We start from the raw sequence: 16,400 nt of genomic DNA, 5'->3' as shown, positions 1-16,400 counted from the left end.
TCACCCTCCCATACGCTATAGATATAGCTAATTAGAGGAAGTATACCCTATTTCGAGCATCAAGAGCCCAATTAAAAGAGTAGGGGAAACCTCAGTGAGTGAGATCTAGGCCAAATCAGCTCAGTGAAAGCAATTCTGTTTCCTTGCGTGTGAACAGTATGGCTCCTTCCTTAATCCAGGCGGGAAAATATGGACGAGGCTGATATGAGAAGAGTGCAAGTTTCATTAACATATGCATGTCACGTACTCAGTAAGTAAATCAAGAAAACATTCTGATTGATCATCCTGACAGGCGAGCGTCAGATTCAAAACAGATTGGGCTGCTCTTGCTGACTCTTCCAAGTCTCATTTTGGAAGTAGTCTGCACCAAAATGTCTGTCATGTGTGCACATTTTTGTTGTTCACGTCAAAGACATTTATTTGTGCTTTCCCCCCCCCCCCCCCCCCCCCCCCCCCCCAATCAGTTAAAACAGCCTTGTGATTGTTTTGCCTCGTCGGAAAAAGTTGGCGTTCTCCTTAAACAAACAGATCATAAAAGTGTAGGCATTTCGAATTAAATGCGAGCAAAGCAATCGCAGCATTTCGACACCTAAGCCTTTGCCAATATGTTTACTGTATTTTTAAATGGTTATTGATGGCAATATATAGGGCAGGCTGTATAGCCACGACAGCCCAGTGTGTTGAATGACTGGCTAAGGTCATTTATTTTTGACTGGGCTCTGTGTACATTTGTGTGAGTTAGAAGAGGCATTGCGGTGCAGGGCTGCAGCAGCCACGGGAGCGTTAGCCGAAAAATCAACCGGGCCAAACGAACATGTCTGACATTTGTTACGGATGCGCTTGCAAACTCCCAATCACCGTGATTCCCTTTGACAATTGTAATTCCCCGTATTATTAAGTAACGCACACACATGTGCGCGCACACACATTTCTGTTTAGCCATGTGTCCGCAGTGTATCTGCGGACACAGAGGTCTGTAGTTCCAACTGCAGCCAGGGAATCCAGTTAGTGAGTCAGACTTTGTGGAACAAAGTGTGCTGCTCTCTGATTTTCTCCCTCTCACTCTGTCTGTCTCTCTCTCTCACTCCTGTTGAGAGCGCTGGCAGCTCGCCAGGGGTGGAAAAATCTATAAGCCGTTGCGTAATATACCATATCTTTACCTTGGTTGAACCCAGCGCAAGATCCACAGCTGTGTGAGCACACAAACAGAGAAATGAGTGTGCTCATGCCCCGTGTGTGTGAGGCAGAGAGAAAGAGGCCACAGACAGAGGGAGAGAGACACACAGAGTGGCTTCTTTGTGGCCAGTTTTCACTGTGTACCCTCATATAAACAGTATCACACCACTTTGATCAAATGCTGCTGAAAATTTTTTTTTTCTTAAGTGGACCGAGCATAGTGTTCTAATCACTCTCTGGAGAAACTAAGCTCAGGCCACATAAGATTTATCTGTTTTTGAGGCGGCCGATGTCAAAAATGGAAATCAAATTAGGTCCATGTTTTGCTTGCATGACATATGAACTCCATGGAAACGCCACTGTACTTCCAAAGTCAGAGGGGTGAGCGTATCGCTCTTCACGAGGTACTTGTGCTCTGTGCATAACTTCAGGGAGGAAATTAGAATATCGAATAAATTAAAGTGTATCCGGCCTCTCATGTTTGGCACGCTTCCTCTCATTCGATTCACAAGATTGGGGTTTGCTGTGTTTGGAGCTGTTTGTGCAAGTGCAGGCCTCGCTCGCAGTGTCCATCTGCACCTGAAGCTTCTTCGGGAGCAGTCGCTGTTTATACTCCTGTGGGAGGGAGTGTAATGTTTTGATTGGATGCCTCTGAACGCTGTGTAGCTGCTGACTTTCAGACTTTTGTACTGAGCGCGCCTTCGTTCATGGGTGTCAGCTCTGTTATAGAGATATTCTTATAAATGGCAAAAAAAAAAAAAACCCACAAAAAAACTCCAAAAGAAACAAAAATAAATGTGTGAGTAAAGAGTTTGAGCTTCTTTCCAAAGCGTGCGGGTCTCCGTGTGATCATTTAAGTAAAACGAAATGCCAAATATTGTCTAATCAGTCCTCCATCTTAACTAATATGATCAATCCAGGCAGTGATATTAACCATCTGAAATTCACATGATAGGACTGATTCATTTTTGATTATGCTGATTGCTATTAAATGGTCTGTAATGACTACTGATAATCCCCATATGCAGCTCAGAACTCTGGATTTGCTGGGAGGCTGTTGTTTGTTAATGCACCACTGAAACCTAAAACACATACAGATGTGTGTGTGTGGGACAAAACCACAAACCCAATCGAGATCCCTTGCCATTGTTTCAGTGCATGCTCGTGCTTAATTTTTACCGGGCTCGCTTATGGAAATGTTTGAGCGGACGTGCAGAGTAAACCCCACCACCCCCACCCGCGTATTCAACACATTTTTTTTCCTCCCCTTCAGCTACGCAGTGTAAAGGGTCAAACTGTTAGTGTGGTGATGGTGGTTTGGACCCGGAGGGCGGGCGGGGGGGTGACAGCTCTATGAGGGAGGTAGCTTCATTTGGGTGGAAGAAGGATACTGCATCATTTTTCACCTCATGTATTGCATATGTATGCCTGTGTATACTGTGTAAACGTTTGTGAGACTGACTGCTGATATGTTTGTGTTTATTGACTCAAAGAGACAGGCCGTGGCTGCGTACACAGCGGTGTACGGGTGGCAGGGGTCCAGGACTGGGGGAAACGTGTGTGTTTAAAGTACACACAGGCCTAATTATGCTGATTTAAGCATTCTTGCGGTCCTCCCTCTGGCTTGTGGTGTGTTAACTGGCACTGGGGCGTCCAGCAGAGAGCGAGAGAGGCAGTGAGGGAGTGACGGAAAAGATTGAAAAAAAAAAGAAAAAGAAGACAGAAATAGAATAGGGCAACCTTAATCAAAAGACTGATTAAAATTAATAAGGAGGTCGGCAAAAAGAGAAATGGTGGCAGTTTAAAGTACTCAAACACAGCAAGAGTAACTGAAAAAGGTCCCAGATGCTAGCGAAACAGGGGAAAAACATACAGCACTATCAAACGTCCCGGCAGGTTTTTTCCCTCCTCACTTTGGGGTTACGAGCGCGCCCGCTCTTCATATTTATTTTTATATTCAGATGTTATGGATTGCTCCGGGAAAAGGCTGTCCCTTTTCCCAGCAGAGGAATTAATACTGTTTGAATGTTCTTCCTGCAGTCGAAAAAGAAGGAATTTTTGCAATGGAGTTTAAAAAGGTTTATTAGTTAAATCCTGACCGGTGCTAAATAAACAGGCTAGGGATGATTAAAATGAACCCTTGTATGTTTACTCTCTAATTTCTGGCCTGTGTGCATGTGTGCACCTGTCTCCTGTCTTTTAAGTGGTGCAGTTAAGATTGTAAACTATCCAAAAAAACAGAAAAAGGGTTTTTTTCCTTTTTTGTCGGGTGAAAAATTTTTTTTTTTTAAGGAATTGTAAATACATGTGCGTTTAGAAGGAGTTTTGCAACTTTACTTCACGAGTTTGTTACCTGAAAAGTATCCAAGCATTAAAAGGTACATAAAGAGCCTGCGCAGGTTCCTCCTATAACACAGCCGAGCGGAGATTGATGATGTTGGTCAATGTGTGTTCAAGCTGCTTTTCATGCAGGTGATAAAATCCCGCTGGAGACGAAGGCAGGGCCGCTCGGTGTCTCTGGGTTCATTCACTGCACTCTCTGAGACGGGCTCAAGCAACACCAAAACTCACATGTGTTTTCATTTGAAAGACGCTCTCACTTTCATACACCTCATTTCTTTATACTTTTTTCTTTTTCTGCCCCCCCCCCCTTTTTTTTTAATAGATGTGTTTGCCTATCTTTGTTTTTCTCTATCATTCCTCATCAACTCCCCCAGCTCTCTTTTTTGCTCGCATTACATCTGTTACCTCAACCATTTCTTGTGTATTTTACCTCATTCTTTCCAGCCCCCTCTCCTTTCTTTCATTCCCTCAGGAGGAGCCATAGTCTTATCTGGGATATGTTGGATTTGGTGAGCTTAAAAGCCACTTTACTAACTCCCTGTCTGCCTCTCCTGAGAACAGCACGAGCTATCTTAAACAGTTTCACCATTCACCAGGCTTTGTCCATTGGAATGCTGCTCAATGGGCAACTTTTTACTCCCTATTGGCTTTTTATGCTAATCCTTTACCTGGCTTTCCATCTTCTGGACCTCCTTCCCTTCTCTGTTTCTCGTTCTGCCTCTTTTCTGTTCCTCCGCTGTCTAAAATACTTGATATACACATATTGGGTTTCTTTGGTGATGTGAAGGAATGCTAATGCATCATAACCATATTATAGTACTTAGAGTAGGCAAACGGTGCCAAGTGCTATCTGGAGAATCAAATCTCTGCACAAGAGCCTTTTCTCTGCTTCAGAGTGAAAAACGGTGTTCACATTTTGATTTTCCTCTCTGGAAATACATAAAGCCGAAAGCCCGTCTAAAATTTGCTGAAACAATGGTGTTGTTGTATTCAATAATGCAATTTCTCCAGGAATGGGAAAGCTAGCCTAAATAAAGATGAGGCCAAATCCTATTTTGCATCTGATCCAGGGCATACTGTGCTTTCTTCTCTGTGTATGCGAATAAATGTTTGGACGTTTTGCATATACTGTTACGACAATCTGGTCACAGGGACTTTTAAAAGCATTTGAATACCGTAACTGAAATTTAGTAAACAAAATATTTATTTGAATGCTTGAAGAGTGTAACCAAATTATAAGTGCAAATCCAGAAGCAATCCTAACAGGATATGATCAGACCCCGGGCAGGCCCTCTCTGGCGTATGGCAGGCAAACTGGAGTGAGGGATTTGCTCGTTTTATTATTAGGGCCGGCTTGTGTTGTTGATGGAGCGGCTCCATCCATGTTGACTCACAGAAAGACAGCGGTGATGGCTACACTGAGCAGGGGTGTCAGGCTTGGCTGATGACTCCAACTCCCCAAACAGCACTGCAAAGGCAAACCCTTCTTTGTGTGCGCGTGTGCGTATGTATTTGAGTTAGTGGTGTGTTTCTGTGTGCGCGCGCATGTGCGTGTGTGTCTGTGGAGGCCATACTGCAGTTGTGTGTGTATCTTTCTGCGTGTGTGTCTTTCAGTCCTGACAGCCAAGAAGCTTCAGCAGCATCTGACGTGGCAGCTCTTGCTGCTTTCAGTCCAGCTCTTTCCTTCTGGCTCACTTTTCTGTGATACTATCTTTTCATACAATCACATGTTTATAAATGGAGACTGCCTGTTGTTTCTTACCGGACCGGTTTTGCTGAAGGTTTATCAAGTCTCTGCAAAACTGTAAATTTCGCTTAAAATAATATTGCAGGAATACTTTTTTTTTGTAGTGACAAATATTTTTTTTGTTTTTAGAACAATAAAACTGAGCAGGATACTCGAATTAAAACACACACGCACACACACACACGGACATATCTGGCAAGATCCAGTTTAAGGACTGCAAGGGCACATTTGGTTACATGTAAACAGTACTCCACTTACATGTTATACCAACTCTCAACACAATAGGGGGATTTTCTAGCTAAGGGCAATTGCAAAATACCACCTATAAATCAACCAGATGCAAGCTATTATGTAGTTATTTCCATATACTGCAGCGTAAAAGGATATACTGTTCTTTTGTTTTAAATTGTACTTTCATAATTGCACTTATACTCTATAAATTAGAGTGGAGAAAATGGCATTTTTAGTAATAACTGCAACAATCAAATACATATGCATCGTCAGTATATGTGAAACTCTTAACTTAATTTAAAGTTTGGATCAGTATCCAGCTTTTTTTTTCCCTTCCTCATTTTTTCCTCCCAGGCTGTGAGGTGCCTTTTTATCGAGGTGGGTTCCCGCCACTTTATGTCCCCTCTGAGGACATGTACTTATGGCTGTCTGCCTGTGGTGCTGTGGTGCTCCTGAGGTCTGAGCGAGGTGGTAGTTTAGGCTGGGGAAGTCAATAAGCGTGGTCACAGAGGAGATAACTGCACACACACTCTCCCAGAGGCGCCCGTCTGCATGGTGTGTCTGTCTGTCCTCCCCCTGGCTTTTATGGAAGATTCATCTTTAAAAAAGAAAAGCATTGGTTTGAGAGGATTTAACTTTCACAATGATTTGTGTGTGTGTGGTTGAGGGCTCTTTGTTTCTCACTTCACATGTGTTTGTGTTCTCAGTTTCCTCTGGCCTGGCATGGTGGCTGCCCCTATAGGCAGTGCCGTGCAAAATGGGCAAAGCGACCTTTAACCCTTAAACTGCTGCCTTAGAGATATGCATAACTTGCTATCAAGAGCCAAACCCCATCAAGCATTGCAGAGATTAAGACCCAGCTCTCAGGAGGCCATATGGAACAGACACCTTTAGCCCTAATGGGATCAGAGTCACATAGGAAGCCACTTGGAGCAGCAACTGACTCTTAACCCCTAACACCAACTCAGTGCAGACGAGCAAGAGTGCGCGGGCAAAGGCCCAGCTCATATCATGCCACAGGGAGCGGGCACCGTTTAACCCTCACAGTGCCAACCTATCAAGGGCGAAACTCCAACTTATATGATAAGCAGAATTAAATCTGCAAGCTTCGGAGTTCCTGATAGGGAGCTGATGTGGAACTTGGATTGTAACGCCAGGGGGTCAGTGCTCCAAACATTTTTAGGGTTCTAGCTGTACATGTGGTCACCGGGCTGTTGTTTGTTAGGGGTATTTCCTCCATAAAAGCCTTTTTCATCCAGTTAATTTCAATCTGCAGTGCTTTTATGTCCTTGTAAAACATCGGCTTCCCGAAAACAAAAGCTAAAACTGTGTTTTCACATTTAGAAACACGATTATGAATTATAAAAAATAGTTTTCAGACTATTTGACTCTTAACCAACTAAAATGAAGCCACAAAAAGCAGACGGACGCATAGTTGGAGTGCCAGTCTATTAACAATAGCAATTTCATTTTATTCTTAGTAAATAAGCATATTAGGAATCAGTGCTGTTTCACCGACATTTTGAAAGTCTATTTTGCTACACTTGTAATCTCTGAAAGCATTGTATTTTAAAAAAAAGAAGAAGAATGCTAATTTTAAAACATGTAATTATGTCAAATCTAATTTCTCTCATGCAGTTTTTCCCCTTTTGTGAAAAGAGAGTGTTACTAGATTGAACAAAGACTCAGGGAAAAGTCAAGGAAGCAATCAGTCACACAAAACAGGTAATAAATTCACAGGAAATATACGGACAATCGTGCCAAACAGTTTCTTTCAAACAATCTACTTAGCGATAAATGCTGACAGATGATATAATGGTTATAAAAACTGGAAGAGATCAAGAAAAACAGGGATTTCTGGAAGAGACTCTTTCCCTTTAAGGAATATAAACAGGGCATGTGTTATAGCATGAGTGGCTGTATGAGAGCGAGAGAGAGAGAAAGAGGGTAAAGCTAGTTTCTGCACTTGCCTGTCTGGCACCGGGCGAGGAATGAGTGCACAAGTTTGAATCTGGGTGAGTCAAGCTGCGCGAGGGAGAGACAGCGAGAAAAAGGAGTTCCACGGTGAAAGGAGGGAGAGAGATGCTCGAAGATGGATAGCAGCTGAAAGAAAGGGGGAGCTCAGGCAAATTGGTCGGAGTGAGAGTGTGAGTGAAGCAGCAAAAAGCAGAGGGAGGGATAGTTGAAGTGCAACAACAAGATGAAGTGCAGGAAAGGGAAAGTGTTAGCGAGAGAGGGATTGCAGAGTAAGAGGTGAAAGGAATAAATGAAGGAATGGAGGAGTAGGTGATGGTGGGGGGCACGGAATGAATGTGTGTGTTGGGCTAGTGGTGAATCATTTGCATAAAGGGTGAGGGCACTCTGCCCAGCTTTGGGGAGAGGTTGGCATCTCGCCTTGCCGACTGGCAGAACGAGGACCAGGGAGGAATAAAAGAATGAGGGGGAGTGAAAGAGTGAGAGAGAAAGTCTCTCAATAGTGCATCTCTTGTGCGAGGAGTAGCAGGCCTTGGCTACTGCTGGAGCAGGGCATGGAGGGGAGGGGATATCTGGTTTCATTATCTGCTCGATTCCTGCTGTATTTGCTAATCATGAGGTTCAAAGCCCTTGCTGCAGCTGTAGGCAGGGCACGGTAGCCAGTCTGTGCCGCTGGCATGTGCCGACTGGAACGCTGTAGGTGTGTGCAGCATGCACTTCAGTTTGGAGTGAGACAGAAAGTGTGAGACAGACGTTATGGCTTCCCTTTACTGAGGCAGAAAGCTGCCACACTCTGTCATCCCCCCTCAATCTCTCTCTCTGTGTTTCACACGCACGCACACTCTTAAGTGCCACACTGCCTACTTGACCTTATCAAGAATGGCTGCCCTTGTCAAGGGGAATTGCTGTATTCAGTTCTATTGCAATGTCCTGTCGGAAAACGCCACCTCCAGCAGTATCTGTTCGTTCGCGTGTGCATTTGGTGACGCTACAGAACCACACATACGGTAGTAATCTATACTGTATGTATTCATTTAGGAATTGCCTGCGAGTAATCCTATACCATACCGTCTAGCTGCAGCTACATGTCGGAGTGGTTTATTAAATCGTTGTTTGCAAAATGCAGTGCAGATCCTCCTAATTTAGTTTGAGCGCTCCCATCGCGCTGTAATATCTAAACATTCTTTCTAATTGACGGCACTGATATCAGGATTAGCATCCAGTTTTGGATCAGAGGGGCAAAAGTCTAACGTTTCACGCAGCCTTCTTTAAAGTGCCCACAAAACATTTAGCGTTTGCCACATCTAAAGAGAAAAATTCAGATGTATTTAACAAGCTGTGTTCTCCGACTCCAAATTTAATTCTGTTCTCCAAACATTTTCAGAACATAAATTGGGAGTATGACTCACTTGTGAGGTTAAAGCTCTGTTTACAATTAACTGTGTAAGGTGAAATTTATGCAAATGGACCAGAGTCATAGAAAAACCACATAAACCTCAGGAAAATCCTGGCTGAACAAATTTTGGATACTTAAAAAGAAACACAAAGAGCCCTTGATCTTATCTTTGATGTGCTTACATTTGAGGCTGAAACGGTCTGCAAGACAAACCCGTCATACAAACGAGAAAACATATTTGAGTATAATATTACCCAGGTCTGCAGTTGTGTCAGAAGCCCCGGCTTGCTATCAGTCCTTGTGTCTCTGGAGCTGTTTAAAGCTCGCTTGCTCTGTCTTTCTCTCTCAGCCTCATGCCACAAATGGCTTCCAGACTTTCACACATAGTAATGCTTCAGTGTGTAAACAGGCGTAATTACACACGATGCGCAGACACACTTTTAACATCAATCTGTGCCGTTGGGAGGAAGAGAGCAGAAAAAGAGGAAGTTTTTCCTTTTTTTAATTCTTCCAAGGATTAAAATGGATGAAAAGGTTTTGAGCACGAAAGCGAATGAGTGGCAGGGATGAGACATTAAGGAGGACATTTCAAGAGAAATGCTGTGTGTCTGTGTCTGAATGTGATGGAACAAAAAAGGAAATAAATTTTGTTAGCGTTCCCAAGGAAATCGCATTTCATATGAACTTCTCGATGTTCCTTTTTTAATATCTCCGAGAACAGTGAGGTCACTAACTTTCCACCTTCTAATGGCGAGATGATACATCCAATCAGGCGTCCTCTCTGTGCACCCGATTTTCCCATGTTTCTTATATGAAGGAAACATGAAAATTTGTCTCACAGAAACTTTTTTCTCTCTGCTGTTTCCATTTTCTTTTGTGTACAAATTTTAAAAAGGCATTATACACATATGGCATAAAATAGTTAGAACTCCATGTTTTACCAAGTCTCTGAAAAATATTTGATTCCTATAAAAAGCAAAAACAACTGAAGAAACTTTAACCGAAAATGTTTTTTTCCAAAGACACACACACACACACACTTGCGCATGCATGCATGCACACACACACACACACACACACACACACAAAATGATTCAGATCTCTCACAGTGCTTCCTTTATATCACCATAGTCTTTTTCAATATGTGATTTTACACAACAGATGTCAAAGTTGAATTACAGTTGTGACATGTTCTGGCGTGCTGAAAATTTCATGAGCTTTCTCTCTGTCTTTCTCTACTTCTCGCTCTCTCTCTCTCTCTCTCTCTCTCTCTCTCTGTGTGTGTGTGTGTGTGTGTGTGTAGCCTGATTTTACAGGATCATCTAGATATAAAATAACAGAAAACCTGTGAAAGAAATATAACTTCAACAGACAAATCTGGCGTTCAGCAATATGGTTGCATAATCTTAAAACATTATTTTAAGTTTAGGTTCAATTTATATTATAGTAAATATATTGTAAAATAAAATAAAAACAACATTTGGAGCAGTGGTACATTTAGGTGTAGCTATAAAATATAATACACATTCATGATGCCCCTTTTTAACTGATTATTGCTAAAAAAAAAACAACACTTTTTAAAATAACTTATTAAAGAAAAAATTCTGTCTCCCTTGAAAAAGCTTTAAAAAGTCTTTGGTATTACTTAGTTTCAAATGTATAATAAATTGACAGCATTTAATCTATTTTGGCAATTACAAGTAAGGTTAAAAAAATAACTTGTTATAGAAAGCTCAGATTTTAAAACTTGAATAATCTCTAAAAATGTAAATTATTTAGGTCATGAAGAAAATATGAGCAAATGACATTTATTACATGAATTTTGTTTTAAGTTTTTCTTTTAAATTTCTGCATGACTTTGAATCACACAATTTAAAAGAAGAAAATAAATAAAACGCCCTTTTTTGCTATTAACCTGAAATATTTAACCTGCAAAACACTGACATCAAATGTAAGAATGTAATGTCTGCTTTCTTACTGTTACCTCAGCGTGCAGGATGTGGCATAAAGCAGGCCTAAATGTCGAGAAATTTCCTCCCACGTGTCCTGAGTTTATTTTTGCTCCTTTGATATTTATTTGCACACTTAGACTGATACCGCAAATTCATCTCAGGTAAACACGACAATGTGGGAAACAGGCCAAAGTTATGCTTGTTAAAATTAACTGCATCGTAAACACTGAGGCGGGTAGAAACTATTGCTCCTTTCTAAAAATCGATCGATATTTCTTATAGCTAAATTGAGGCTCTTTATAAATATGTAATGAAAAAAAAGAAGCAAGCCGCATAAACGCTTTAGAGCAGCTGTGATTGATTTTACTCTGATTAACATGTGTTTTCACAGAGGTCACACTTTATAGCCTAATGCTAAGCCTATGTTAGCAGCAGGAATTGAACTAGCATACATTTTTATTAGTTTATCATTAGTTTGACCCCCTTTGTAGTGGGTAGGCCTCTCAACAGAGACAGCCTCAGAGCTCTTTTTTTGGCGTGAGAAAGAGGGACGTTTGATTTGAGCAGGTTTCGTATTTAGAGCAGTCGACTTCAAGGCCTGCAATTTATTTTTACAGAGCAACATAACAAGTCTAATTCAGAAACAGACCGACGGATGCTGGGAACGACGGTCGTGGAGGTTAACGGGCGCTATCAGCCAAAAACCAAACGCTAAACATTTTTTGCCTTTCTTTTTCTGAAGATGGTGAAAATGGTGGGCTTCGTTGTTTCAGAGGTGAGAGTATTAATTTTCATAGTGTTTTGGGAAATGTAGGAAGACGAGGTGCAGGCCCTTTTCTGATGGAGGATAGGCCACACAGAGGGTTTTTTCTCATTTAAAGGATTTATGGTGGACTCGAATTTAACGCTATTTTAATTCAATTTTTGGCCTCATTTCGTAGCCCCTGCTATTTAAACAGTTAAGGTAATCCCCGAGCCAGCCTTACGTGACAAACTGGTTTAATGAGTAAACTCAAACGGAGCGCTCTTGTTAATTTTCTCCGAATTGTTGAACACGGTGATTTATTTATTTTTTTATAGGTTTCTTAACTCTGGTGTTTTGTTGGTGCTTGAAGCCTCAATAAAACCTGAGTTTGGATTTCATTTCTCTGCTGCTCTCTGCGTTTGTACCGTGTCAGGGCTGGAGCGGAGTGGAGTGAGTGGAGATTGGCTCGCCCGGCCTGACCGAACAAAGGTCGTCATTTTCTGAAAGACAGAGCATGGCATGCAGAGATAAGAGGAGCGCTCTCTTACATTATTGCAGTGCAGATACCTACAGAGCGCCGTGGCTCAGGCCTGGAAAAGCTGCCACTGTTTCTTCTGCCGTGAAGAATTGTGGGCAAACAGGAGAAATCTTCCCTAATGAGCTGAAGGAGCTGCGGGTTTGAAAATGTCAAAAAAGGACACATTAAACAGCGGGGTGCCACACAGACTGATTTCTTAGCCAAAATAATAAAAGATTTTTTTTTCTTTAACTGCAATTTGTGCACAAACCTCAATGGCTGTGCATAATTTTGCATTTGGTCCAGTTTATGATCATAAGAAGGAGGCCCTGTAGCAGATTTAACTAAGTGATTTTAAAAGGGTTTTTTTTTTGTTTCTTTTAGAGGGATTATAGGGGGGGGGGGGTGTAGGGGGTATTGGTTTTTTGCATAGTATTTGCAGTTTATTTGCTTAATGTTACAGATAAAATTTTATCTCGTAATAGGATACCTTCAGTTTTTCATCCTGTTTTTGCGGTATGAAGATTTAACAGGAGTTATGTTGTTCAAAAAATGTCTCAGGGCTCATCCGCTAAAGAAAACACGTCGCTTCGGACAATGGATTGGTTTTCATTTCCCTGATATGAATCTTGGTTATCATTTCGCTTGTCAGTAATGTGATGATATTGAGGAAGTAACTGCAGTGCTTGGCACATAGCTCTCCTGTTCTTTGTCTGTGGCCCATTCATTAAAAAAGTCTAGATCCCTTCAGTCTTTTCAAATAAGTGGCAAACACACCTCCGTTATTATTCTTCAAAAACAAAAACAAACACACACACATCCTATTTAATTCCATCTCCTCATGTTCCATTTGCCTGTTTTTTTTTTTTTTTTTTCTCTTGCCTCCACCATCTTCTCTCATTCCCACATTATTCACGTGTTCAGCGTGGCTGTGTGAGGCAGGCGTATGCTAGCACGAACAATCGGCACCCGGCCCGGCTCAGCCTGGTCCAGATGGGGTCTGTACCCCCCTTCCTCCCCCAACAGTAGCAGCCAGTCAGCCAGCCAGCCAGGCAACCAACTAGCCAGCTAGCTACCCACCTGGGTAGCCAACCAGTCATTCACCCAGCCCGTCATGCGGCCTTTCAGCCAACCTGGCAGCCAGCTTGTCAGCCATTCAGTGGACCAGCCAGTCATCCAGGCTGCAGCTCCTCTGTCAGACGCTGACAGAGGGAGCAGGCCAGGCTAAATCTGATGGTCCTGGGAGCCAACCAGAGGACTCTGGCCTTTGTAGGGCGTTCACACAGACAGCCTGTCCCGTTGCACAGCAGGGGGCTTCAACTCACAATCAAATGAACGGACCCTCAACTTTGCCACATGACAAGTTAGCTTTTTATGGCTGCCCACTGTCAAGATTCCAGTTTTGACAATGTCTCTGTAATTCCTGTGAGCCTTGTGGACTAATTCATGTAATTTGGACTGCGTAAATGGGTAAATGTGTTCCTTTTTTGTAAATTGGGAGAATGACATTTAAATGCACTTCTAGGGAGTGGAGCAGCCCTTACGTATTTCACATCAAATCATCACAGAGATATTATTTTTCTGACAAATGCATCCGATTATGTTGAATCGGCCCTCGGTGGGAGCCTTTGTGTCAGATATTTCTCGCCTGGTGCTCTGGGCACAGCTTGTACCTCTGAGGTCGTGTGAGTCAGCCAATGAGGATGAGACAACTTGCTGTCCAGAGCAGCTACGCAGGCCCATGCTCCCTCACTTTCTGCTGCTGTTAAGTCCCAATTATGTGTCATTGTGGGATTCATAATGCAGCACGATGAAAATATGGGCAATTAACTGGCTGCAGAATGAAAATATTATTGTCCTTACTATTATAAAGACCAGCATATCTAAAGCTGAATGCATTCGACTCAACTTTGCAATTACAGGAAGCTGTGTAGTCTGTTTTTGATAGTTTTATAAGGCTTAAGCTATATAGGCTACTTGCATAAACCCATCCACCACAGCATTTTGAGGCATCATTGTCAATCAGATCCAGCTTCTCACCCACAAATAATACAACTCTCCAATTTGATAACAGAAACTTTTAATGTGTTTCTGTTTCTATGGTGCTGGAGCTATTAAAGTGGAGTAACAGGAAAAGGAAAAAAAGGAGGCAAAGGGGCCAGTTTGGATGTAAGACTGCATTTTGAAACAGGAGAGCATGTTTTTGGATGGTATTTTTTGTTTTGGGGGGTGGAGGGGGGTCTTTTTCTTCCCCCTCCTCTCTTTGTTTGTGTGGTAAATCCAGGAGCAGCTGCTGGTCTCAGGGTCTAGTGGGATTTTGGGTCTGTGTTTTCTCATGCCATCCCATGCCAAGGTGGTGTAACGCGAGCAGAGAGAGAGAGAAAGAGAGAGAGAGCGGGAGAGGGGTGTTTCAGGAGTGGGGGGTGCAGTTAGAGAGTGAGCTGGTTTGTTGGGATGGCTGTGACCATGTTGGTGACGAAGGTGGTGAGGGAGGGAGAAGTGTGTGGGGGGAGCTTTAGGAGGCGGGTGCTGTCTGGATGCATGTAAAATTAATATCCTCTGGACTTTGCCTTTGCACTAGATTGGAACTTGTCTGTTTGGCTAATGACGTGCCTTCTGCCTGCACCACACACAATCCACCCCCTCCCGCCCTCTCTCCACTACCAGCCACCAACCATCCACACCCCCACCTCTTTGCTTCTCCCTCTGCCATCTCTCTCTTCCCTCCTTTTCAGTGCTTTGAGCGTGCGTATTGGCTGGGCTGTTTGAGACTCGATGCCAAATAGGTGGGCCCTCTGCGTGTTGGCACAGACTCAGTCAATGGTTAGAGACGGAAAGTGGAGAGGAAGAGAGAAAGAGAGAGACAGAGTTGGAGAGAAAGAGGGGGAAAAAAGAAGCTGCACTCGGGTTTGCCAGCGGTCGTGCACAGTCTTCCAACATTGATTCGGTCCTCTTGTTTTTGTTTTTTTTTTCCTTCTTCTCCTCTGTCCGCACCCCCCTTGTCCAGCTCTCTCTCTCCCTCTGCGTGAGTCTTATGCAGATCAGAATTGAACCAATAGCACGCGCTGCTTTGCCAGCCATTTTTTTTTTTATTTTTGTTTTTCATCAAGATATTTTCTCTGCATGTTTTTGCAAACAAAGAAAGAAGCTTGTTTTAATTTTTGACAATTTTATTATTTTGCTGCACTATCTGTTTTATTTTATTTGTGCACACCCAGCTCCTTTTTTTCATCCTTTTAGACACAGAGATTGCTAAACTTTCTACACTCCTTCTGCTCTGCTCTTGCACAGCACCTCTCCTGCAGCTCTTGCTACAGTACCTCCTGTGTTCTTGTGCTGGTATTACACTGCACCCCCTGGCCTGTCTCCTCTTTCTCAGCTTTTTTGCCCCCTGCTGCTTTTATTGGACAGTTTATCAGCTTCTTTTTTTTGCTTGTTTTTTTTCCCCTCACTCTTTTGTTTTCAGCATTACTTCAGCGCCTTTTTTGACTCTACAATCCAGTTATTGTACTGGCTCTGCATTTTAAGTTTCTTTGCAATCGACGGGGTGAATTTATGATGAGAGAGCAAAATGGTAACTACCATGAAATTCTTGTTTTATTTGCAAATATTTTTTGATCGTTACTGTTAAGCACTTTTGAGTGCAGGCGCAGTTGTATTATTTATGGACAAATATTTTATGTTGTGGCTTTTCAGCGAGACGGCTTTAATTTTATTAATCAGAATTTGGCATGTGCGTTCTTCTTGATTATGTTAGTGTTTTAAGCATTGTATAATACGCGTGGTCAGTTTGAATTATGTTTTAGAAATGTTGTGTTTTTACTTGACTTTTTGATACTTACTATAATGCTTTTGAGAATAATACTGTTTATGTTTAGTAATGGATTAGGATGGCACTATTTTTTATTTATAACTAGCACATTTGTTTATATTTAACCAGACAAACAACATTTACACAAATATCTCATGGAGACAAGTCTCATATTTTTTCTGTCTCATCTCTTACCTCAGTCATTCAGTGATGTGTTGTTCAGTGGTTTGTGAAGTGTGTCCTTCGGTGCGATGTGTCTGTATTAGAGAGCGCAAGGTATCTTTCCGTCTCCCTCTCTCTCTCTCTCTCTCTCTCTCTCTCATTCTCTCTCTCTCTCTCCCTCTCTCTCTGCGCCTCTCATTCTCTCCCTCCACTCACACGGAGCAGGCGCCGCTCCTCCATGCTGCGCGCCGGTGCTAACTGCCTCTCCTCTCTCTTCCCCTCCTCACCCCCTCTCCCTCTCTCCCCATCCTTCTCTCCCCCATTCTCCCCCTCTCTTTCCAATGCC

At 42.5% G+C, this 16,400-nt stretch overlaps 1 protein-coding gene across 10 annotated transcripts in view; it reads left to right on the top strand.

The window, feature by feature from the left end:
- LOC120729125 (nuclear factor 1 X-type-like) overlaps positions 1-16,400 on the top strand; it is a 109,086-nt gene that overhangs the window by 17,520 nt on the left and 75,166 nt on the right. Inside the window, exon 1 of one of the 10 annotated variants that reach the window (XM_040024588.1) lies at positions 10,756-11,594. The exons of 8 other annotated variants lie outside the window; for them this stretch is intronic. In XM_040024588.1, coding sequence (XP_039880522.1) covers positions 11,562-11,594 — 33 coding nt within the window. In that variant the 5' untranslated portion in view covers positions 10,756-11,561. Of the gene's footprint in view, positions 1-10,755; positions 11,595-14,615; positions 15,656-16,400 lie in introns of those variants that run through there. One more of the 10 variants, XM_040024590.1, reaches the window with a different exon arrangement.

This window comes from Simochromis diagramma, unplaced genomic scaffold, assembly GCF_900408965.1.
Source record: "Simochromis diagramma unplaced genomic scaffold, fSimDia1.1 OVJJ01000302.1, whole genome shotgun sequence".
Taxonomy (NCBI): domain Eukaryota; kingdom Metazoa; phylum Chordata; class Actinopteri; order Cichliformes; family Cichlidae; genus Simochromis; species Simochromis diagramma.
This window is presented reverse-complemented; position numbering and strand designations above follow the sequence as displayed.